Below are 25,332 nucleotides of genomic sequence, written 5' to 3' on the forward strand. Positions count from 1 at the left end.
CTCATTGTTTCAGTTTGGTATATGACAATGAAATACTCTTCACCTGAAACATAATTTGTTCATTCCCTCCACAGATGCTGCCTGGTCTGCTAAGTTACTTCAGCTGTTTTGTTTTTTGTGGGAAGCTGGGCATTATTGTGGAAAGGGTATGTGCGAGAGGGCGAGGGTTGATAGTAATGGAGAGAAAAGGACAAGGGTTTGCGGGTTACTCAGAATTAGAGTTCAAATGTTCATATTGTTGGATTGCAGAATATTCAGGCAGAATATGAGATGCTGTTTTTCTAGTTTTGTCTCACCCTGCCAGTAGAGAAGGCTGAATCGGACAGTATAGAACAGTCATTGTGCTTAACATTTATTTTCTTTAAAAAAAAAAAAAGTGGGTGCAAATCTACTGGGACTGCTTGTAACTTGGCATTGTTAGCCGTGTTAAAAACATATTAATATGTTAACTCAAAACTAAATTTAAGTAAAAGTTCCATATCATATGCATAAATGAATTGGGTTTTATGATGCTACCATATTTAAATAATGTACTCAGTGAATTCCATAATTATTCAGTTTAATTAATTAACTTACTGTTAAATAATTTTAGAAAATTCAATGCATATACTGAATATACTTTAGTTCAGCAACTCTTCATTACAATTTCTAAATAAAATATTTATAAACCCAAAGCACAAGAGACCAACAGAACAAAATAGGACGTGGTATTTCTATCTTTTGCAGTTCTTTAGGCATTCAAACACAATCCAAAACTTTTTTCCAGTTGGTCACCTTACACGCAAAGTTGATTTATTTTCTTATTTGAATATGTTTTACCTCAAAATATGTTTCCTACCTCACTGACTAATGCAGTGTTCTACTCATTTTAGCTCAACTGCAGCACCAGCAGTCATGAGTATCTTTTAACTTGCACTATTAATATTTAAAAGCTTCATGCCTTAAAACACGATCCTTCAATGTTGACAGCATAATTAAATGTGCTGGAAGCTTTGGAGAAATTTACATGCACAAAAAAAGACAAGCAGAAAATTTGAATGCTAAATGTAATCCTTGCTCATTATCTATAGTTGTAATTCTTTATTACTCCAGCTTGTCTCTCATGTCGAAGCTCAAGCTTTCTGTGTCTAGCCACTTCCCTTCTCTCAGTTCTTGAGCTCCCACTATTACACCTAACTTTTTAAAATTCAGTTTTATTCCTCTGAGATTTCTTTCTCCCTCCTCTTTGTTCATGTAAACAATGTTTATGCACTTACACGGTACATCATGCACATTACTATCAAAGCTCCTGTCCGAGTAGGAAGGCAGTAGATTATCCACACAAGGGCTCCCAAATTAAATCCAATAATAGGATTTATAATGAATTCCACATGTCATCCTTCCAATAAAAGGGAATGCTGAAACTGATTGTTGTGCAGACTATATTTTCACAAGAACAAATAGTCCAGGAAAAGTGAGGTCTTCTGATGTGCAGAAATGCATTCAAAATTCTTTTAAAAGAGGCCTACAAAAATTCAGAATCTGACAGTACAGGAGAAAATCAAGTTTATGGTAAAATAAATTTAGGATAAACAAAGTTAAAGAATGGGGGAACAAAAGACAGAAAAATCAAATTCTTTGATGAATCCATAGAAACTCAATTTAAAAAAACAAGATAAATTAGAAATGAAACAGGAAACATTTAAAGGATGAAAGAATAATGGGAATACTTAGTCTTCACAAGCATTTATGCAACACAATGAAAAAAGCCAAAGACTAGTGTTCTAGGAGATCTCAAGGTATGTTGTGATAGTGACATCCCACTAGCAAACAGAAGAATGTAATCCACAGGGTCCACCTCAACTGCTTCCTCTCAGTAGCTGGATAGTTGTTTCCCCAATTCAGTGTTGGTTCTATCCATCAAGAGACACAGTGGAACCTGATGTTCAATGCACAAATCCACATACAAGGAGCTGCACCAGTCACCAAATATGGTCTCTCAACTTCACTAAAGCCTTTGATTCAATCAATCAGCACGGATTGTAGAACACCTCTGCAAAATTCAGATGACCATGGGAATTTGTCTCCATTTCACATTTGCTTCATGATGGCATGCAAGACATAACTGTAACCAACAAGTTTACAATGGAAGGAACTGCACATTCCAGTATCCGCAATATCTTCTGTCTTTTATGTCTACAACAAATTCATTTTCAGTGAAGACCAGCATTAAACAAAGCTGCATCATTTTCCCAACATTTTCCTCAATCTTTCTTGCTTCAACGTTGCCTACCATCTTAACACACTTTCAAGTTCAAGTTCACATTTATTGTCACATGCACCAATTGGTATTTGAGTTCCCATACAGCCATATGAATAAAAAGAACACAATACACAATAGAGTTTAATATAAACATCCACCACAGTGGAATCAACATTTCCCACTTTGATGGAAGGCAATAAAGTTCAGTCATCTTCCTCTTTGTTCACCCATGGTTGGGGGCCTTTGAACCCACCGCATTCGCCGTTACAGACGGCCCGATGTCCAGGCCCTCTCGCCGGGATGATGGAAACTCAGGCGTCGGAACGGATCCATGTAAATAGAGCAAATCTGTTCAATATACAGCAGCATTCTGCAGAATCAAGGTTATGCAAACCTCAGTGTTGCAATATGCAGTGATGCTTGCTTTTACATAAACTCACAGATTAAGCTCAAAGTCATCGTCAACTTTCACTGAAGCACCCCAGAGGCCTTATAATCAACATCTGCATGTCATAGACCTGCCACTGCTGTATTATATTGCCCTCTGTTAATAAGGGATCACAAAACCAATGAAAAATGGAAACAGTTACGCAGGGTTACTGGAAAAATAAACCAATACCGTCTCTGCAAATCCTCTACTTTCACAAGCAGGAGTGACTGGCTAAAGTTATGGGTCTGTCCCACTTAGGCGACTTTTCAGGCGACTGCAGGAGACTGTGCAGTCGCCACATGTTCGCGGGTGGTTGTTGGGGAGTCGCGAGGAGCTCCCGTATTCAGGGTACTAGTCGCGGCCTCGTTATGGTCACCGCAAATCTTTCAACATGTTGAAAAATTAGCTGCGACTAGAATGAAACCGCCATGGAGCGTAGCGAGAATTCTCGTGCCGCAGGTGGGTCGCCAGGAGGTTCAAGGTTCTCGTAGGTTCTTGTAGGTTGTAGTCAGTGCTGACCGGTGAATTTCATTGGCTCATTGGGGAAAAAACGTAAGCAGCAGTTTTCAGAACCAAGGATAACTGACCTGTCATGTTAAATGTTCGCCGAACCTCACAGCCATGTATCTCTGGCTTCTTAAAAGTTGTCTGGCTTCTTAAAAGTTGTCTCCACACCTTCTCCCCCCTCTTTTAAAGGACTTACTGTACACTGTGCTTTAGCCGTCTTAATTACAGCGCCAACCTTCCTGTTCATCGCGTTGTGTGTCTGTATCACCTTGGCTTTGCACCGTGTGAATTTCGTATGTGTGTGTGTGTCTGTGTCTGTGTCTGTGTCTGTGTCTGTGTCTGTGTGTGTGTGTGTGTGTGTGTGTGTGTGTGTGTGTGTGTGTGTGTGTGTGTACGTGTGTACGTTTCACTCTGACAGTCGCCGTTCCAGTTGCCGGTTTTTCAGGTGATTGCCGGCAACTTAACAATCGCCTAAGTGGGACAGGCCCATTAATGTCCTCTTCCTGGTCAACATCCATAGTTCAATGCAGTTTACTATACTAGACAGACTCACAAAACAAAATCTATTCTTAGCACCATTGATGGAAAGAGATTACCCAGGAATCTCTGGCCCATGGCCTCTCAAACTGGAGAAGAAGCATTCACAAGGATATTAAGAACTTTGAGATTACATGGCAAAAGGAATAGACTACCTGACAAACTATCCAAGTGTCATAAGCAACATGTTTCCTCCCAGAAGGGCCCTCCCACAAAGGGACAGTGGATGCTGGAATCTGGAGCAAAGAACTGTTGGAGAAACTCCCAATGTCAGCTATCCTTTTAGTTCCACAGATGCTGCTTGACCCAGAGAAGGTATTAGAGAAACACATAAGCCAATTATGAGAATCAGCCAGTTCCATGGCCATCATCACCGATGACCAAATTTACCCGTTTACAATCTTAGCATCTTTCTCACCTCATTTTCCCTCCTAGATTCATATCTTAAATAACATTTGATAGTTTACACTCAATTCGCCTTGGCCAAATCACTGAAATGCATTATAAACAGTGAAACACAAACATGGATCTTTGTGAGACCTAACTAGTTACAATTTGACATCACTTTATGTGATCCATTTTCTGTCCTTTAACCAATCATGAATCCACTCTGTTTTGAAGAAGGGTTTCGGCCCGAAACGTTGCCTATCTCCTTCGCTCCATAGATGCTGCTGCACCCGCTGAGTTTCTCCAGCATCTTTGTGTACCCTCAATCCACTCTTATGTCTTTTTACCTAATCTTGCACATCCAGTGGAGCAGTTGATACTTATCATGGCTCAGCAACAGCCAGTCTGCCAAGTGCTCTCAAACTAACAAAAATCTATCCTATTTCTGTTCTATTTCTAAAATAAGATGCAATCTCTAATTAGACCTCCTTTCTAAGTGCCTGTTCACACCATACTTAATCTTAGATCCTAACATTTTACCAAATGTCAATGGCCTGTTAAATTCAAAGTATCTGCAGTTCCTTGTGTTTCCTCTTTAAATTTGTCTGAAGGAGGGTCGCAACTGAAACATCTCCTATCCATGTCACACAGATATGCTGCCTAAAACTTTGAGTAACTCACAGCACTTTGTGTTCAAGTCAATTTAAATAATAGAATGGGCACTCTCAGCGAGGATTGCATATTCCTTGAGAAGGGGTCAGAACCCCAATTCAATAAACTTGTGTAGCTAGATGTGAGTTTATATTTATCATGACCGAAAGGAGCATAAAAAAAACATATCTTTCTGCGCTTCTTCTCAGGAATAATTGCAATGGATGGGGACCTATATTGTGAAAGACATCACTATATCTTTGGTGTTTATATACTGTATCACTCACAAGCACACTATATTCTTTGCAGAAATTATACAATACATGTTTTGACAACACTTGGCCTGGTTCCTAAAAATAAACACTGTGTGAATCACAGACTGGAGCCTTTAAGTATAATTAACAAACAGAGTTCTGGTACAATAACATGTTACATAATGATAGCAGTCTAGAGAGATAGATTCCATGCCACATAAACAATATGTATTCTGAATATGACTCTCAAGAAAGTCAACATTATCTGTGCTGATTATATGTGCCCAATGTATGAAAGAGCACTGTAACAATGGCACACTTCTGGGCTTTATGAACTGGGGAGCCAATGAGTTTGTCGGTGGAATATGGAAAGTTTTAGCAAAAACTTAACTTTTATTCAACAGTTTTCCAAAAATTACATCCTTTTACGGATGCGAGAGAAAAGGTTGGATCTTTTTCAAAAGCTGAGAATTAAATGAGCTTGAGAATAAAAGTCCTCCAAAGAAAAAAAAACCCAGCACAATCTCATGGGGGCGGCACAGTGACGCAGTGGTAGAGTTGGTGCCTTACAGCGCCAGAGACCCTGGTTCAATCCTGACTATGGATGCCGTCTGTACGGAGTTTGTACGTTCGATCCTTGCCTGTGTGGGTTTCCTCCGGGTGCTCTGGTTTCCTCCCCCACTCCAAAGACGTACAGATTTGTCGTAAATAAATGTAAATTGCCCTTGGTGTGCAGGATAGTGATAGTGTATGGGGATTTCTGGTTGGCATGGACTCGGTGGGCCGAAGAGCCTGTTTCCACGCTGTTATCTCTTTACCCTAAATATCTTGCGTTGAAATCGAGCCACATGATCCACACACAACAGTTTCAAAGTATAAGGCAGGAACCAGATGAGCCTTTTGATGAGTTCCTTAAAAATAGAAATAGTGAGTGCAAAGAAATGAATGAATGGCAGATGGACCAATTCGTTTTGGACTTCACATGCCACATGTGCACAAAGCCTTGATCAGGAAGCAGAGCTCATTATCAGAGGCTTACAGAGACACCTAAGCACAAGTAGCCACAAATAGATAGAGGAATATGCTGAAACAGAAAACACAGGGGATACTCGACATGGCAGATAGCATCTGTGGAGAGAATCCTCAAATTGATGTTTCCCGATGACTTTTCATCAGAACTGATGACTGGTTTCTCTATTATTATCTATTTTTATTTCATTTTTCCAGCATCGACAGCTGTTTGGTTTCTGATTTTAGATTAAAGCACTGACAACTCAAAGAGCCAAGCATTGAATCAGTCTCCAAAAAGGAAATACAGCTGATTTAGCTAAGACATCAGAAAGAGGAGAATAAAAACCCAAACTAAAAGGCAGCTGCAGACCACCACATGAATTCACAGGAAAGAAAATATAGTTTATATGGAGGAACCTGAAATTATGCGGTAAGCCTAATGATGAGAAAAAGATGTGCACATTTAAAGTGAATGCACATTGGGGACGAAGGGAAAATAAATGAATTCAGAATAACGATACCACAGAAGATGACAGAATGCAATGGTACAACAGATACTGGATCTGTACAGCTGCATGGAGTGCTGGGATGTGATAGCTCCCAAGAGAAATTAAATCAACACTACCACCCAGGTTAGAAAAAGCTGCATAAATTACTAACAGAGCATGTTTATAAGAATCAGTCATTAAAATGTGGAACCCATCATTTAGCTAATAAAGCTGCAAAAATGACTTGTGATGATTCAGCTATGACTGAAATACAAATCAGAAAGAAATGGTGTTCACATCTATCGTATCTTGATGATGGCTACAAGAGAAGCACAATAGATCTAAATGTGAAGATACACCACATAGTAAATGTTGACCTAAAAAACTCAGACCTACAAAGAAAAAGAAAAACCTTCTCAGCAAGTGATTCAAGAGTGGATTGAAAAGATGAGGTAAACATTGCAAATACATTATAATACTGGTCAATCAAAAAAATAATTTACTGGAGGATGGTGTTCAAGTGGCCAGATCTGGAAAGGTACATGGCTGCTTGTGTTACAGTGGGTCAGAACGACATTAGGTTGACCTCTAAAGATCAAGATAGCATGTAGATGTAGTGCAAACACAAAAATGCACTGAGAAAAAGAGATGGTGGCTACAAGATACTACTTGGACAAGAGTAGGAGCTAATCTGTTCACACACAATCAGGAACAATACTTTATCACTGCAGAAAAAGTACTGCTCGTTCCTATTCATCAGAACAGTTACCACAGTTGCAATCTCATTTACAAAATAAGGGATGCCTTAGAAACTGGAATGTGACAATTTACCTTGACAGTCTGCAAAGAGATACAGCTTCATCTTTAGGATTAATCCTCTCAGTGCACAGGGACATAGCTTAATCAAGGTAAATGGCCAAATTGTGAAGGGGACCCTTATGAACTTCAGAACAAATGAAGGATGGCCCAGCTGATACTGTAACATCAGTTTGATCTATTCAAGCTACAGATTGTAGAAAGTACAGCAGAACGCCTACAAGCCAAATTCATCCTCCCTAACAAAAAGTAATAAGATAATTGCCAACTGATGCACAAGTTCAATAAAGTCAATGTTAAATCATGATCAGAGTTGTTGAGAGGGCAGAGTGTGCATATAGGATCTAGCCATGAAAACATGGAACCCCACATAAAGTTAACGATAAAGTTGATGTTCCAAGGGGCATACATAATCACAGGCCAGTAAATGAAATGGAAAAGGATATCTGCCTCATTCCAGGATTGATAAAAGAGCGACCAGCAGCAGTTTTAACATAACTTCTGTAACAGAAATTACAGGCTTCACATCAACACAATGCACCAAATTATTGTACAGGGAGTAGTAAAATGGTTGCTCAATGTCCCACTGCATTTAGAATAAAAAGGAAGGTTACTTTACTGGAATAATAAAACTTTATATGAATAATAATAAAATGACACATTTATATCTTTACAAGCATAAGTACACTATAAGCTCTTATAAAATAACAACACCCAATTGTGCTCTATATACTTTGTAAAAATTACACAGATCAGTCTGAGAAGGGCCTCGACCCGAAACGTCACCCATTCCTTCTCTTAGAGATGTTGCCTGTCCCGCTGAGTTACTCCAGCATTTTGTGTCACACAATGTAGGTTTTGGTGGCACATGGCCGATAGTAAACAGTGCTTAAGACGCAGATTTGAAATGTCATTAAGAAATAGCTTTGAGAACAAATAGGCAAAACATACTGCTGTGACGGCACCTGATAGCGACCCAAGGTCACGACGAACCATTGGCTTTAGAGGGCTACGTCTTGGAACAGTCCGTTAACGGCCGTTGGAGGCCTCTCGCCTTCTTTAGCCGGCACCTATGGGTTGCGGAGCAGCGCTACAGCGCTTTCGACCAGGAGTTGCTCGCCTTACACCTCGCAGTGCGGCACTTCCGGTACTTCCTCGAGGGCCGTTCCTTCGTAGCCTTCACGGACCACAAGCCCCTCACATTTGCGTTTGCGAAGGTTTCGGATCCTTGGTCCGCCGGTCAGCAGCACCAGCTGGCGGCTATTTCGGAGTATACAACGGACGTCCGGCACATCGCTGGGAAATGAAACCTCGTGGCGGATGCTTTCTCCCCTGCGGCAATTGCAGCCGTGCTTAACCCGGCCTCGGGGATAATTATTCCAATTGGCGGCGGCCCAGCTGGCGGACGATGAGATGCCGGTGTACTGCACCGCAATCTCTGGCTTGGTGCTTGAGGACATGCCGTTGGGTTACTCGGATTCCATCCTCTGTGACGTATCCACGGGTCAGGCGAGACCTATCGTTCCAGCGGCCTGGCGCCGTCGCGTGTTTGAGGTGATCCATGGGCTGGCCCACCCATCCATCCGGGCTACGGTCGCTATGGTGGCCGCAAGGTTTATGTGGCACGGACTTCGGAAGCAGGTCACTCACTGGGTCCGAGCGTGCATCCCGTGCCAGACATCAAAGGTGCATAGACACGTCCGGGCGCCCATTCAAGACTTTGCAGTGCCACGCCGGCGGTTCGATCACATACACGTGGACATCGTGGGGCCGCTGCCTCCGTCCCAATGGGTTTCACACCTGCTTACGGTGGTCGACCATTTTACGCGGTGGCCGGAGGCCATCCCGCTCACGGACACTTCAACGCAGTCGTGTGCTCGTGCCCTCGTAGCAGCCTGGATTGCCCGATTTGAGGTTCCACTGCACATCACATCCGACCGGGCGCCCAGTTTACATCTGAAATGTGGTCTGCCATGGCCCGCCTGTTGGGGACGCAGTTCCACCACATGGTAGCGTACCATCCCCAATCAAATGGGTTGGTGGAGCGGTTCCACCGCTGTCTGAAGGCCGCCCTGAAAGCTCGTCTCATAGGCCCTGGGTGGATGGACGAGTTGCCGTGGGTCATGTTGGGGATTCGGACGGCCCCCCAAGGAGGATCTGTCAACGTCCTCCGCAGAGTTGGTATACGATGCTCCGCTCACCGTCCCCGGGGACTTTGTCCCTGCTGCTGATGGGTCCCAGGAACCCCCGTCATCAGTGCTGATCCACTTGTGGGAGAGGGTCGGCGCCCTATCTCCCATCCCAACGTTGCGTCATGGAGTGGCCCCTTCCCATGTGCTGCTGCCACTGATGGGTTGCCCGTACGTTTTTCTTCGCCGTGACTCCCACAAGTCACCCTTGCAGCACCCGTATGAAGGTCCCTTTTGCGTGCTGCGGCACGGGCTACTACATTCGACGGACATGAGAGGCCAGCATGAAACGGTGTATGTGGCGCATTTGAAGCCGGCCCACTTGGACCTAAGCGAGCCAGTCCATGTGGCTCAACCTCCCCGTCGCGGGTATCAGCCGTCCCATGCTCCTGGAGATTCTCCCGAACCGAGCAAACCCCCGGGGTGCGGGATTGTATCTACGTGTTCGGGCCGCCTCGTGCGATGTCCTGTGCGGTTCGGTGCCTCTGGTTCTGGGGGGGGTACCTGATAGCAACCCAAGGTCACGACGAACCATCGGCTCTGGAGGGCAACATCTTGGTGGGGGAGGCGCGAGTCACGGGGTCGGTATGTGAGTTGTTATTTAAGGCCGGGCAATGCCCGTGTCAGAGGAGGAGTAGGGAGCTGTATGCAGAGGAATAAACACGTCTAGAACACAACTTGTGTACGACTAGTTTTTGGCCGGACTCCTGCCAGTCCCCGCCACACTGCAATTGATATTGGCCCACATTTTTGTGACAATGAGAAATGAACTCAACTAACAAATGATTAACTATGTTTAATATAGTTTCAGCAATAAACATGAACTCCAAACTTATAAACAGTCCCATCCACATTTTGAGGTCCAGACCATACATGCAGTGAATACCTGAAGTTCCACGTCCCGTTTGAAATGCTGGCTCAGTACATCCTTAATTTTGCTAACCACATCTGTCACCTTGTCAGAAAACACTGTAGAGGAAAATTAAGCACCATTATTTTCTTTCAATTTCTGAATATTGCATTTGAGATATACATTACTTAGCAATAGTTGGGGCTGATAAACTATTCTCTTAAATCTACAATTAAAAATTGTCATTAACTTCAAGCTTTAACAATTCTTTGTCTTAGTTAACCTTTAAGCATATTTTATTTACTTCTATTACATTGTTATAAATATGTTTAAACAGTACAGACATTCAAAAGCTTAAATCTAACAATGACTATAACGAAGACAAGCTCCACCCCAAACCTCTTCTCCAAGAACTATCAAGGAGATTCCAGGATTGAGACCTCCAATTCATTGCCACCTGTAACCCAGTCCTCAGTCACATCTTGATCTCAGCTAAGTGCCGGCTGATTCTACTTGTGTGGAGTTTGCATGTTTCCCTGCAACATGCGTTTTCCTTTGATGTTCTGGGTTCTTCCTACATGTCAAGGTCATGCTGGTTAGAACCAGGTGTGTACCAGGGCAATTAAAGCGAGATTCGGGATGATGGGAGTTAATAAGGATGCAATGGAGGGGAAAAAAAAGTATCAGGGAAGATGGTTGCCATTATCACAGGAGGCAGAAAGGACTATTTCTGAGCTGCGTGACTCTGACTGAGACCAAGTCAGCAGGGATTTCAGGCAGCGACTCCAGGTTTGCAGACCAAGCCAACACCATGTGGCCCAATGATCCGGAGGCAAACTTTATTAAGACAGATGAAGCATTTAAATTTAATTAATAAAAAATGTGATATATAAATTATCTCAGCAACAGTGATTCTTAGCTTATCACAAAACCACCACTGGTTTAGCGTTGCTTAAAGAAGGAAATCTGCCTCCTTTACCAGATCTGATTTCACGTCCACCTCTGATTTTCAAGCATTCTTGGTTCCAGAACTTTGCCGCGTTATCGGCTTTGGCGGATCAACAGAGGTTGATGGCCTTGGGGCGGGGGGGGGGGGGGGGGGGGGGGGGGGGGGGGGGGGGGTTAGGCAAAAAAAAAAAAGAAGAAAAAAAGGGGCCCACAAAGTCGGTCGTGGACGTAGGATATGACAACGGATTTGCCGGCTCTGGCCGGTTCAGAATTCTAGAGCGCTGGCTGCAGAGGGCAAATTCAACCTGCTGATCGGTCGCGGAAATCCCGACGAGGTCGAGATCAGCCGCCTCACCCGGCCCAAGCGCCACTTTTTTCGGGGTGACTGAGGGAATTTCAAGTGCCCTCTCGTAATTTTGTCCGGATTAAAGGAGATGCTGGACCACCGCTTGCCGGAGAAATAGGTGGTGGACCTGTATATGTGACTTTGTAAATAACCTACACACAAAATAGAAAATATGAAACAAATTTTGGCTATATCTTATAAGTGAATAGAAAAAAGTATATCTCAATTTTTTTGTCACAACTCTCTAACAATGATACAGTGAAGTTAAAATGTTACCCAACTTATTTTATTTGTTTACTGGCAGTTTCTTTTTCATTTCCTTCCCACCTCAGAAGATTATAGTTACAATTACTTGTAAAGACACAACCTGAAGCTGACTGGCCAGCTAATGGAGGGTGAGAAGCACGTTCCATTTGTGGGTCACTTGAATCAAGAAGGGCAACAAAAGTACTGTGATGGACAGATCATCTACGTATCAGACAGCCTATGAACAATTAAATAATATTGCTGTATGGAGATCTTGAAGTGTATATGATCTTGCAATAATGAAAGGGTTACATAATATTTCACAATAATAATAATAATAATAATAACTTTATTTATAAAGCGCTTTAAACAACCGCAGTTGCCACAAAGTGCTGTACATGAGAACTCATGGACAAAAAGTTATTACAAACCATTAAAAACCGTAAAACGAAGGACTAAAAAACAGTAAAAATTAAAAGACATTAAAAGCACTAAGAACAGGAGCAATGTCTCAGCCAGTGTCGAAAGCCAGAGAATAAAAATGAGTTTTTAGGGAGGATTTGAAGATGGACAGTGAGGGGGCCTGTCTGATGTGCAAAGGCAAGGTGTTCCAGAGTGCCGGAGCAGCAACAGAAAAGGCTCTATCCCCTCTGAGCTTCCGCTTAGACATTGGTACCTCAAGGAGCAGCTGATCAGCTGACCTGAGGCACCGGGCAGGAGCATATAGGTGGAGCAGCTCAGAGAGGTAAGGCGGGGCGAGCCCATTCAACGATTTGAAAACAAATAAAAGAATTTTAAAATGAACTCGAAAGAGCACAATGTAAGGAGTGAGCATCAATGTAATAATTGGATTTAGCACAGAGCATATGTCTGATACTGAATTATAAAGTTCGTAATTAATAATTATACTGTTAAAAATGTTCTTACTTGCCCCTGAATATAATTTTGCTAAATATGCCCATAATTACTTGATAGAATGTTTATTCACATTGAGTCAAGTAGGTGGGAGATTGTACAAAGCGTAATAATATATTACAATAGAAATCTTCATGATAAAACCACAGCTTAGTTTTCTTAATGTATCCAATCCAAAATCAACATTTTGTGTCTAGCATTCGCTGTTTTTCTTCAATTTCAGATTTCCAGCATGTTCCGTTTTCTTGATTTTTAATTATTGTGCCAAATCAGACTACATCTAGAATAATCTGATGGATCTGATCATTCCATTGCAGGAAGTGATTAACTGAACAAGGGTGGGCAGAGCACAGCTGAAGTTTCTTCTTTGAAACAAAGAGGGCAGAGAGAGATTTAATTGCAAGCAAATTTCTGAGAGACCTGAATACCATGGATGAGAATAACTTTACTTCCCCATGCATAGAAACATAGACATTAGGTGCAGGAGTAGGCCATTCGGCCCTTCGAGCCTGCACCGCCATTCAATATGATCATGGCTGATCATCCAACTCAGTATCCCGTACCTGCCTTTTCTCCATACCCCCTGATCCCCTTAGCCACAAGGGCCACATCTAACTCCCTAATATAGCCAATGAACTGGCCTCAACTATCTTCTGTGGCATAGATGCAATTAACGGCAGAGATTTAGAATAATTAGTGCAGAGGTCACGAGCTCATTATAATAAAACCCAAATAATCTGGCTATCTGGAGATTCTGATGGTTCGGCATCAGGTTAACCAAGTGATGTTTGTGATACTCCCTTCGTACTTGCCAGGGCTGCAGTTCTCATGGTGCCTTCCCACTCACCTGGCTCAATGAAAAAAATATATTGTGGTGCGTGGGTCTCAAAAGGAAGCACGAAGTCCAGTGTTTTGAGAGGCACCCTTAATTATGTTCCTCCCGGTTGTAGGGAAGACCAAACAAGAGAAAGATGGCACCCAAACCCCTGCCTTTAAACCCTCTGGTTAAGGACCGCCTCCGGACTGAACCACTCCCGGGCCGAGGGGTTCGACAGTATGATGGCGCGACCCTTGGGAGCCACCACAGGACCCCCCCCCCCCAGAACCCGAGGCACGAAACGCACCGGCGGGCGCACGACCCGGCCGGCCCGCGTGCGGAAGTCAGCAGATTGAGGGGCTGGTGGAGGCATAGGTGGCGGGACAGGTCGAGGGAATGGTCGAGGGACCGGCGGGAGGACAGGTGGAGTGACAGGCGGAGGGAGCCGTGAAAGGGGACGCCCTCGTGGCCGAGGTTGGGCAACCAGCACCGGCTGGTCAATGTCCAGGTGTGCCGGCTTCAACCGGTCAATCGACACGGCCTCTGGCCGGCCCCCCATGTCCAGCACAAAAGTCGTCTGCCTATGTTCCAGCACCGGAACGGGCCCTCGTACGGCCTCTGGAGTGGCGTCCGGTGGGCATCACGGTGCAGGAAAACGTATGGGCAGTCCCTGAGGGCTGATGGCACATGCGGGCGAAATGTCCCATGGCGGGACGTCGGGACGGGTGCGAGCCTGCCAACTCGCTCACGAAGGCGCTTTAGGGTGGAAGAGGGCGTCCCCTGCTGCCCCGGCGCCGACGGCACAAACTCCCCGGGCACCGTGAGTGGCGACCCGTACACGATCTCCGCCGATGATGAGGCCAAGTCCTCTTTAGGAGCAGTCCGGATGCCCAGCATGACCCACGGCAACTCGTCCATCCAGTCCGGGCCGGAGAGTCGCGCCTTCAGCGCTGCCTTTAGTTGCCGGTGGAACCTCTCCACCAGACCGTTAGCTTGCGGGTGGTAAGCCGTGGTGTGGTGTAGCCGCACCCCCAGCAAGCGAGCCATGGCTGACCACAGCTCGGAGGTGAACTGTGGCCCCCGATCTGAGGAGATGCAAGCCGGCACCCCGAAGCGAGCAATCCAGTGCGCGGACAACGCACGAGCGCACGTAGCCGTTGAAGTGTCGGCCAGCGGAATGGCCTCCGGCCACCACGTGAAGCGGTCCACCATTGTGAGAAGGTGGGTGATGCCCCGTGACGGCGGGAGAGGCCCTACAATGTCTACGTGGAGATGGTCGAATCGCCGGTGAGGTAGACCAAACTCCTGGAGAGGCGCACGGACATGGCGCTGGATTTTCGCCGTCTGGCACGGAATGCAGGTGCGAGCCCAATTGCCAACCTGCTTGCGCAGACCTTGCCACATGAAACGAGCGGCCACCAGTGCCGTTGTCGCCCGAATTGATGGGTGAGACAGTCCGTGGATGACATCAAAAACCCTCCGGCGCCAGGCAGCAGGGACGATGGGGCGCGGCTGACCGGACGATACATCGCACAGGATGGTCGCTCCTCTAGGACCAAGAGGGACATCCTCAAGGCGGAGGCCGGAGATGGCAGTCCGGTAGGCGGGCATCTCATTGTCCGTGAGCTGTGCCTCTGCCAGAGCAGAATAGTCAATTCCGGGCGCCACCTCGAAAACGGCGTTGATAGCGGGGCGGGACAATGCGTCGGCCACCCGGTTCTCCTTCCCCACGATGTAGCGGATTGAAGTGGTATACTCCGAAATGAAGGCCAAATGCCGCTGCTGTCGTGCGGACCAGGGGTCGGAAACCTTTGCCAGGGCGAAAGTGAGCGGCTTGTGGTCCGTGTAGGCGGTGAATGGGCGGCCCTCCAGGAAGTAGCGGAAGTGGCGCACTGCCAGGTATAGAGCCAGGAGCTCGCGATCGAACGCGCTGCATTTCGTCTGCATGCGGTTGAGGTGCCGGCTGAAGAAGGTCAGGGGCCGCCAACCTCCGCCCGTTAGTTGCTCCAGCACAGCATCAACCGCCGACTCGGAGGCATCCACCGTGAGAGCAGTCGGGGCATCTTCCCGCGGGTGCACCAGCAGTACGGCCCGAGCCAGGGCCTCCTTCGCGCCGCCAAATGCAGCCACTGCCTCGTGGGTCCATTCAATGGCTTTGTTCTGCCCACCCGCCAGGAGTTGATACAGAGGCCGCTACGGAGGCCCGATGTTCCAGGCCGTTCTCGCCGGGTGATGTTGCTCCGGCGTCGGGAGAGTCCTCTCAGCACCCCAGCGCTGATGGAAATAGCACCAGCGCCTCATGTTTGTGTTACTTGGAGCTTGCCTGCCCCTGCTGGTGGTGCCTGCAGCTTGCTGGCGCTGGACTGCAGGTGCAGTACCCCTCACTGCCGCTGGGGGCAATCGTACGGGCCGTCAGGCTGGAGCTGTCACTCCTTCCACAGCTCCCCCGCCCCACCGGAGGAAATCGAGAGCTGCCGGGGTGACGTCATCGGCGCGCCTGCCAGCGCGTTGACGTCATCAGGGCGCGTCGGCCTCAGCGCGACCCCGTCTCTGCTGACGGCCAGCGCGCTGACGTCATCAGGGCGCGCCATCCACAACGCGTCGGCGCGCCTCCCGAGGGCCCTGAGGTCAGCAAACGAGGCGTCTATGAGCTGCAGACGGATGTAGGCCGGCAGCAGATGCAGGTATGTATATTCGAATAGCAGGCACAGCGTGTGCCCATCCAGTAGAGCCACCATCTCCTTTAGGAGGCTAGATGGCCTTCGGTCGCCTAGGCCCTCCATATGCAGGATCCTAGCAGCACGCTCCATCCTGCTTAGTCCATAAATCTGGAGCAGGAGCTCCTTAAGGCCGAGATATTTATCAGTGTCCAGGGGGGCTGCGAGGAAGCCCGTGACCTCTTCAACCGTGTCCTGGTCGAGGGCCCCCACCAGGTAATAGAAGCGGGTGGCATCGACCGTGATGCCCCGCAGGTTGAACTGGGCCTCCGCCTGCTGGAACCAGATGAGCGGCCGGGTGGTCCAGAAGTTGGGCAGTTTCACCGAGACCGCGTCCAGAGACAGGGTCAGGCCTGCCTGTGAGGAGGTAGGGCTTTCTCTTCTCTCCATCATGACGCCAATGGAGCGTCGGGGGTCACCAATGTGGTGCGTGGGTCTCAAAAGGAAGCACGAAGTCCAGTGTTTTGAGAGGCACCTTTAATTATGTTCCTCCCGGTTGTAGGGAAGACCAAACAAGAGAAAGATGGCACCCAAACCCCTGCCTTTAAACCCTCTGGTTTAGGACCGCCTCCGGACTGAACCACTCCCGGGCCGAGGGGTTCGACAGTATGATGGCGCGACCCTTGGGAGCCACCACAATATTACTATATTTTAAAAAAGAGTGTATTATAAAAATAAATCTAAATAATTTAGTATTGAAGTACAGTAGTATAGTAGTTGAAGTATATTTAATATTGAGTATAGAAGTTGGAAGGTCATGTTGCAGTAATGGAACACGTTGGTGAGGCTGCATTTAGAGTATTGTGTTCAGTTCTGGGCACAATGTTATAGGAGAGATGTTGTCAATCTGAAAGGGTGCAAAGATTTACAAGGATGTTGCAAGGATTTGGGGGACTGAGCTATAGGGAGAGGTTGAGCAGACAAGGACTCTATGCCTTGGAGCACAGAAAGATGAGGGGTGATCTTACAGGCGTACAAAATCACGGGAGGAATAGATTGGGTAGACGCACAAAATCTCTTGCCCATAGTAGGTGAATCAAGAACCAGAGGACAAAGGTTTAAGCTGAGGAAAAGATTTAATAGGAATCCTGAGGGGTAACTTTTTCACACAAAGGGTGGTGAGTGTATGGAACGAGCTGCCGGAGGTTGTAGTTGAGACAGGTACTATCTCACCGTATAACTTCAGAAGGCAACAAGAGATGAGAAATCTGTAGAGGAGGGAAAATAAGTTCCTCGCTCCTGAGAAACGAATCAGCCACAATTCAAATGGTGTCGCTAAATGGTGGTAAATTAAATCGCTAAATATATGACCATCTTTGATCTGTCAATTTAGATATTATTTGCCCAGCTTGCCCATGCTGACCAATATGCCCCACTAGTTCCACCTGCCTGTGTTTGGCCCATACCCCTCTAAACCTATCCTATCCATGTAGATCATGGAAGTAATCTGTAATGTCAACTCTGACCACTGCTGCGACATACCCCTCAATCAATAAAGCAACACCCTTAATTCTTTAACTCCCACCTCTATCATTCCTGAAGCATGTACCATAGAACTATAAGCTGCCAGTCCTATCCCTCTCTTAACCAGGTTTATGTAATGGTTATAACTTCCCAGTTGCACGTAGTGAGTTCATCTGACTTACCCCTTAGACCTCTCGCATTACAATAAGTATAATTCAAGCCAAGAGTCCTTCCTCGCTCCCTGCCTTGCTCCTGCCTATTCTATCCACTGCAATTTATTTTATATCTATCCAAACTGACATCCAGCCTCTCACATGCCTTGGTCCTGCAGAGGATCCCACCTCCCTTCCAATCCAGTTCAAACCCACTTGTGTAGCACTAGCAAACCTGCCTGTCAGGATATTGATCTCCTCCAGTTAAGGTGCAACCCATCCCTCAGAATGTTTAGCTTATGTCAAAGATAGCCATCAATTAAAAAAATTGCTGTCATAACATTAGATGAAATAGCAAACCTTTATTTACCTAATCATGTACCCCCCTCATTCTTCTGAACTCCAGTGGACACAAGCCTCATCGGCCCAACCTGTCTTCCTAAGACACTTCTCCATTCCGTGCATTAGCATACCTTTTCTAAACTGTTACCAATGCATTAACATCCTTAATTAAATAAAGAAACAAACAGTATTCTACATGGTCTCAAGTACACCCTAGATATGATAACCTCCTTAAATTAATACTTAATTCCCCTAGCAATAGATTGCTTCCTTGAACTGAGAAAATCAAATTTAGTATTGGATTAATGTCAACCCCCAAACATTTAATGAGTGATGTGCGATGCATAATAAACGTCTATATTGATGCATTAACAGAAGGCTTGGCAAAGTTGCAGATGTCTTAACTGTACTCCCTAATAATTATTCTGATACCATTTAAGACCAACATATATAACAAGCATAACAATGCAGATCAGTAAATGTACATCTGCTCTTGTCTTGAGCTATTTCATTGCAAAACATGGCTTCATCTCAGCATTCACAGAACAAGACGCCTCAAAAAATAAATCAGAAATGTAGATATTATCTACCGATTTATTTCAATCTTTTTAAAAATGTAGACTCATGGAAATGGAAGGATCTCCAACTGAACTACAAATGTACTGAAAGATCTAAATGGATAATGAACCTGATAGAAATTTCATCCTGTTTCACACAGAAACACATCTAATGCCCACTATAAATGTGACCTTATTTATACAGAATGATTCAAATTGTAAAGCATAGACATTTTATAAAAATTCTTAAAACAATTAATGACACTAACTTATTCTCAGGGAATTGTAGGGATTTGTAAACTTTAGTTATAACTATTAAAATGGCAAAGTAATTTATGTTCAGTTTTATTGTAAAGTCTGATGTTGAACATGAACATTGCAGAGGGTACCATGTAATAGGCCATCAATAATCCAAAATGATTTGTGCAAAACACCTTAAACTCTGCAACTAGTTTACAACATGATAGTTCCTTTCTTGCAGCATGATGTAAACCTCTGGTTACAGATGACTGTCATTTCATTAATACCGATTTTAAATGTATCCATACATTGTTGCAGTCTTTTCCCCAGTGTTTTATCCAGGGAAGATGAATCAGAAGATGAAGAGACATCAATTTAAGGTGAGGGGCAAGATTTAAAATCAAACCCGAGGGGAAGCTTTTCCATTCATAGGGTGGTGGGTATATGGGATGAGCCTCAAGAGGAGGTAATCGAGACAGGTACTGTGACAGCATTTAATACACACTTGGACAGGTATATGGATAGGAAAGGTTTAGAGGAATACGAGCCAAATGCAGGCAAATAGGACTAGTTTAGATTGGTCGGCACGGATGAGTTGGGCTAAAGGGCCAGTTCCCTGCTGTTTGACTAAATTAAGCATTTGACATGTACAAAGACCCTTAATTTAAAATTTAACAATGTTTTTAAATCAAAGATATTTTACAAAAAAAATGCCTTACCTGCTCTCACGCGGTAGGAATTAGGTTCATTTATATCACACACAAAATTCTTGGTCGTTGCAGTAGCTGTAGCTCTGGTTGTCATGGGGAGAGTGGGTTTCGAATCAATATTGTTGGCTGCTGCAGTTGTGGTGACACTGGTTGGAGTGGCTGTGAGATTGCTGCCTGGGATTTTGATAGTTGTTGCAGGCAATGTTTCCACATGGTTAGGGTTTGAAGAGTTTTCAGTTGGTGGGGGAGATGGAGTCAACAGGAGTGAAGTAGAAATCCAAAGTGTCTCTGTAGATGATGGGAGAACATCTGGAAAGGTATGTGGGGTTGAAGTGGAAGAAAAAGAAAATGGCATTTCAACAGTAGAGTTCAGAGCAATTAAAGGATCTGTAGCGATAGAATTTGCAGAAGTGGGAAAACTGGAACTGACTAAAATGAAACTTGGAAATGTTTGCTCTAAACTTTCAGTAGTGCGATCAACTATTGTGGTGCTATTGGCAGTGAAAATGGATTCAAAAATAGATGGCATTAATGTGGGTTGTAACACATCAACTGAAGGTGAAATAATCTCAAAGAAAGAAGTCATTTCTGAAGCACTACTGGAATAGGCTTTGCTGAATGAAGATTCTAGAATTACTATAAGATTTGTACTATTAGTATTTTCTGCCAGTGAATACATTGTAGGCTCTGATTCTAGAAATGAGGACTCTTGAGTTAAAATACTAAATAATGTTTCAGGAGATGTTGTCTCAGGCATAGCTGAAGTCTCTAGCTGCTGTTCAAATAAGCTCAAGTGCTCTGTCGACAGAACAGTGCCCAATTCTGTTGACAAGACACTTAAAGGGGAAACCCAATCCATTGGTGAGTCTAGGCCACTAGTTGGTTCAAGGGAATAATTTACTAAAAAATCTGTTAAATGACTGGTAACTTGCGGAGGATGACTTGCATTTTCACTCAGCGATAATGTTGGTTTCAGATTCAAGTCAGCTACAATGAATGAGAAATTTTCATTAACTGTAGGTACCAATATTGGGGTTTCACTCATCAATAGAGGAGTAACTGAGCTAATAACCAAATTATTTTCAAATGATGAAAACTGCAATTGACTTAAAGAATGGGTAGATGCAGGACTGATGCTGTTGAAATTTGTGAAAATCAATGGCACAGACAAAGCTGTGAATCTGGTGGAAACAGGTGGAACTGGCCTTGTTAGAAAATGGGTGTCATAGACTTGGGATTCTAGCAAATCTGGATCAAATGAATCAATAACCAAGCTGGAGGTTGGAACAAACTCAGCAGTCTTTGATATACCGAGTGTTGTGATTTCCAGGTCATCACCAGATCCAAAACCATTCTCAAAAACCTCTGTATGAAACAAGTCATATGAAGAAGGTAGAGCTCCATGCATAGAAGATGGTGCAATCAAATGAATGGAAAGCATTGGCCCATTAAACTCAGTTGGCATCACTCCATTGTTTATTGCATTACTTTCAGATAAAGCAATGTCAGATGTTGCCAGTGAAGGTAAGGCAGATGTTGAACTTGCAGAAACAAGTTCTGGTGTTAATGCAATGTAATCCAAAGTTGCAACTTGATCCATAGAAAATGCTCCAGTGTTTTCAAACGCTCTTGTGCTACTTATGAATGCACTGTCATTTGAAATTGGCGACAACTCATTTTCTCCTTCCATATTGTTAACAAGGTTCCTTGTCATGTCAATATAATTCAGCACAGTTGTTTCACTGTAATCCTTCACTGTCTCCAAGCTGTGCCGATCTGTTGATACTATAATTATGGTGGACTGCCATTTACCATAGTTACTGACTGAAAATGAAGAAAATAATGAACTTACAGCTTCAGATGATTGTTCACTTGATGCCAGAATAGGAATGTCAGACTTTATTAGAAAGGATACTGGGTGAACCAAGATGGAAGTGGAGAAAAAGGCTGATGAGATAGACTGGTCTGACAACTGGATAAGAGGAATCCCTGATGTTACTGCCGTGATCGAAGGCAGTGGTGTTGTTGGTTGGTATTCTTCCATTACCAATGTGGTGCTAGATTTTGATACAGGAATAACTTCCAGGGTGCTATAAGCTGCTAAAGATTCTGGGTAATCAGAGAACACAACCTTTCCTGACGAGCTAATGTCTTTTACTTTTGTTGTGGTCTCTTCAAAGTTTTGATGGATCTCTTCTTTCAGATTCAAACTTGACTGCAAAGTTGATTGCACAGAGCTGGTATTTACAGTGTTCAGTCCCAAACTTTGTTGAAGCATCTTGCTTGATGATAATGTGTGGTTGGAGAACTGGTCATCTGCAGGAGAACAGAGGAGATAAAATAAACATGACCCTGATGAAATTCAACGCAATATGATGCATGTAAAACCTATTTTGTACATTTCTTCGACTATTTTGTTCTAATTATTACTGCTGTTTGCAATTGTAATCTTCTTTCTTACATTTTTGTTGCCACATGGATTGGGAATCAATGTAGGCAGATTCAAAAAGGTTGAACAACTGCATGCAGAACATTTACAAAAAGATAGTTCTGAAATCACAAAAAAATAAGGGAACAGTTTGAAATGACGCACAGGTGAATATTAGCGATTTCTATGAAGTAGAAGTCACAAAATCAGCAGATTGACAGAGCTCCACATCTGATCCAGTGGCACAATTACACTGCAGATGATTGTGTTGCTCGGCACTGAATAATGTAATCCATTCTCAAAATAGGTTTCCTGACACTCAACACAACCAACAACTAAATTACTCTAGTCTCACCAGTGCCAGTATCAAGCAAAGAATTGGAGAAACTGGAACCTATTATAGTACCCATCACAAGCAAAAACAAAATTCAAACTTCTTGAGAAATTCAGCTGGTCTTGAGGGGTGAAAGCATCTTTCACCCCTCAGGACCTTCAAATATGATTTTTTTTTATTTTTTTTTTTATTTATTTTTATTAGAAGTACGGTAAATTACAATAACACACAACACATATATCTTAATACATTTTTTGTACCGCTTCATTTTTTTTTTAAGCTTTAAGAAAAAGATAGAAGTAAGGAAAGTAAAGAAGGTGCGCAAGAGTCGTGAAGTGCAAGAGAGTGTTGGGAAAAGAAAGCCCCTTAGAAAAGAAGTTAGAGAAGGAAGTAAAGTAAGAAAGTAGACCCTAGAAAAGAAAGAAAAAGAAAGTAAGGACAATCGCTCTATTATAACATTAAACTCCGCAGAAAGACTACCAACCAAGTCTGTTTTTGTTGTTTTACCTCCCATTACCAGGTCCTGATACCATTTATTTATTTATTTATTTTTAAAATTACTGTTGCACCTCATGCTTGTAATAGGTCCATAAACGTAGACCACGTCTTTTGGAATTGGTTTGCTTTTCCTGCTAAGAGGAATCTCATCTCTTCCAGATGTAATGTTTCAAACATATTTGATGTCCACATTTTTATATGATTAAAGACTTCTACGCAAGCAGTTATTGTCATAGATTCATACAGCATGGAATTGGGCTCTGCGTCCCAACTTGCCCACACCTCATCTACATTTGTCCCACCTGGCTGCATTTGGCTCTAAACCCATCCTATCAATGTACCTATCCAAATGTTTCTTAAACTTTGTGCCTGCCTCAATTACCTCTTCCGACAGCTCATTCCATATACCTACCACGCTTTGTGTGGAAAAACGTTGTCTTTCAGGTTCCTATTAAATCTTTTCCCCTCTCACATTAAACCAATGTCCTCTGGTTCTTGATTCCTCTGCACTGGGTAAGAGACTGTACATTTACTCTATCTGTTCCTCTCACAATCTTACACACATCTATAAGATCACCCATCATTCCAAGCCTGCTCAACCTCTCCCGAAAGCTCTGGCCCTCGAGTCCTGGCAACATGCTTGTAAATCTTCTGTACACTCATTCCAGCTTAACAACATCTTTCCTAAAACAGGGTGACCTAATCTGAATAGGATACACTAAATGTGGCCTCTCCAATGTCTTATACAACTGTAGCATGACCTCCCGATTTCTATACTCAATACTGACTAATGGAGACCAATGTGTCAAAAGCCTTCTTGACCATCCTATCTATCTGTTGAAACGGAATTATACATGGTGTTGACATAGGTACATCAATAAGATGAAAGACTGTTTATTCAGGTAGTATTAAATGAAAATTGGTTATTCTTTAAAGAGTCCTAGTAAATATTTAACATTCTTATGGAGGAACAGCAATGATGTTGCTTTCACACTTGATTTGTAAGTTGACTCCTTTACACATTGGCAAATTGACACCTCCACAACTGCAGTAATCCTCCAATATTGCAGAGAAATTACTCTATGAATAGTATACTTACAGTTTAGATTGACTCAGTGGAGAATGCTACCATGGTCTCAAGAGTAAAGACAACAACTATTTAAGCAGCAAAGTGCAGTCTTTAATCATGCAGCAGGTGCCAACCTCAATCCATTACAAATATATCATTCAGACCTCCAGCATTTATGTTTGCATCTCACGGGTCTTCGGCCTTGTAAAAGGTCGCGGTAAGCAGCATTACCCTACTGCTGAACGAGCAAGAACCAGGTTTCAGCTCTGGATAAACTTTGCTCTCATTCAGCATACTAGCAGGAGACTAGGTCTCTACACTTATAGGCACTTGTTCCCAGGAATATGCAGCAATTATTGTCACTCTCCAAACGAGCCCCGGGAATGGAGGACACCCTCCCAACCAGCTATAGGGATAAATGATAAACTCCTGAGGAACTGAAACACTACCTAAGGAACCCCAAGCCCAATAACTATCAATACACTCATGAAGAGTGCCGCAGAAATTACCAGCACTCTTCCAAGGAGCCTCAGCAATGAATGAAGCATTCCACAGATACTCCTGGAATAACATTCAGCACTTATTGACACACTCCTAATCAGCCCTAGAAATAACTGATGCATTCCCAAAGGGGCCTAGCACGAGTTGACAAAGTCCCAATGAGCCCAAGCGATCACTGTCATACTACTGAGGAATGCCGGCAATTATTGATACATGCCTCAGGAACCCAAGTAATTACCAGGACACTGCTGTGGATTCCTAGCAATTACTGGCAAAGTCCTGAAAAGCCCCAGAAATAATGGCATGCTGCCAAATATTGCCACACTTCCAGGCCCTACAATTATCATCTCTCCCAGAGAAATGTCAAAATTGGCAACCTTCCGGAGTGTTCCTGTCAATTTTATATTCCTGATATGTCACCCAAACACAAGCAAAACGCCAACAGGTGCCTGTAAACTCAAGCACATTCCTATCAAGCACTATAAACTCCTGGAGGGGCCTGGCAAATCCCTCATAATCCTCTAAAGTTATTTATCTTTACGCAAACAAATTACCCAAAACACAAGGAACCCCTAGCAATACTGATTCAACTCCTATCAATGTTGGCAAATTTCAAGAACCCCTCTCTCCCAATTCCAAATGATTAATACTAGCTAACAAAATTATGCTTTAAATAGACAAATATA

General features: G+C 43.9%; 1 protein-coding gene and 1 long non-coding RNA gene across 2 annotated transcripts in view; both read right to left on the reverse strand.

Moving 5' to 3' along the window:
* kiaa1549 (KIAA1549 ortholog) overlaps nucleotides 1–22,067 on the reverse strand; it is a 102,416-nt gene extending 80,349 nt beyond the window's left edge. Inside the window, exons 1-2 of the mRNA XM_033037732.1 lie at nucleotides 19,826–22,067; nucleotides 10,399–10,481 (exon numbers count right to left, since the gene is read on the reverse strand). Of these exons, the coding sequence (XP_032893623.1) occupies nucleotides 10,399–10,481; nucleotides 19,826–21,860 (2,118 nt within the window). The 5' untranslated portion in view covers nucleotides 21,861–22,067. The remainder of the gene's footprint in view (nucleotides 1–10,398; nucleotides 10,482–19,825) is intronic.
* Nucleotides 11,525–19,687, reverse strand: LOC116983855. The gene is made up of 3 exons (XR_004414825.1): nucleotides 19,675–19,687; nucleotides 18,663–18,664; nucleotides 11,525–11,783 (listed from the first exon to the last, which is right to left on the reverse strand). It is a non-coding gene; the product is annotated as an uncharacterized LOC116983855 (long non-coding RNA).
* Nucleotides 22,068–25,332: the final 3,265 nt, after the last annotated feature.

Source organism: Amblyraja radiata, chromosome 19, assembly GCF_010909765.2.
Source record: "Amblyraja radiata isolate CabotCenter1 chromosome 19, sAmbRad1.1.pri, whole genome shotgun sequence".
Taxonomy (NCBI): Eukaryota; Metazoa; Chordata; class Chondrichthyes; order Rajiformes; family Rajidae; genus Amblyraja; species Amblyraja radiata.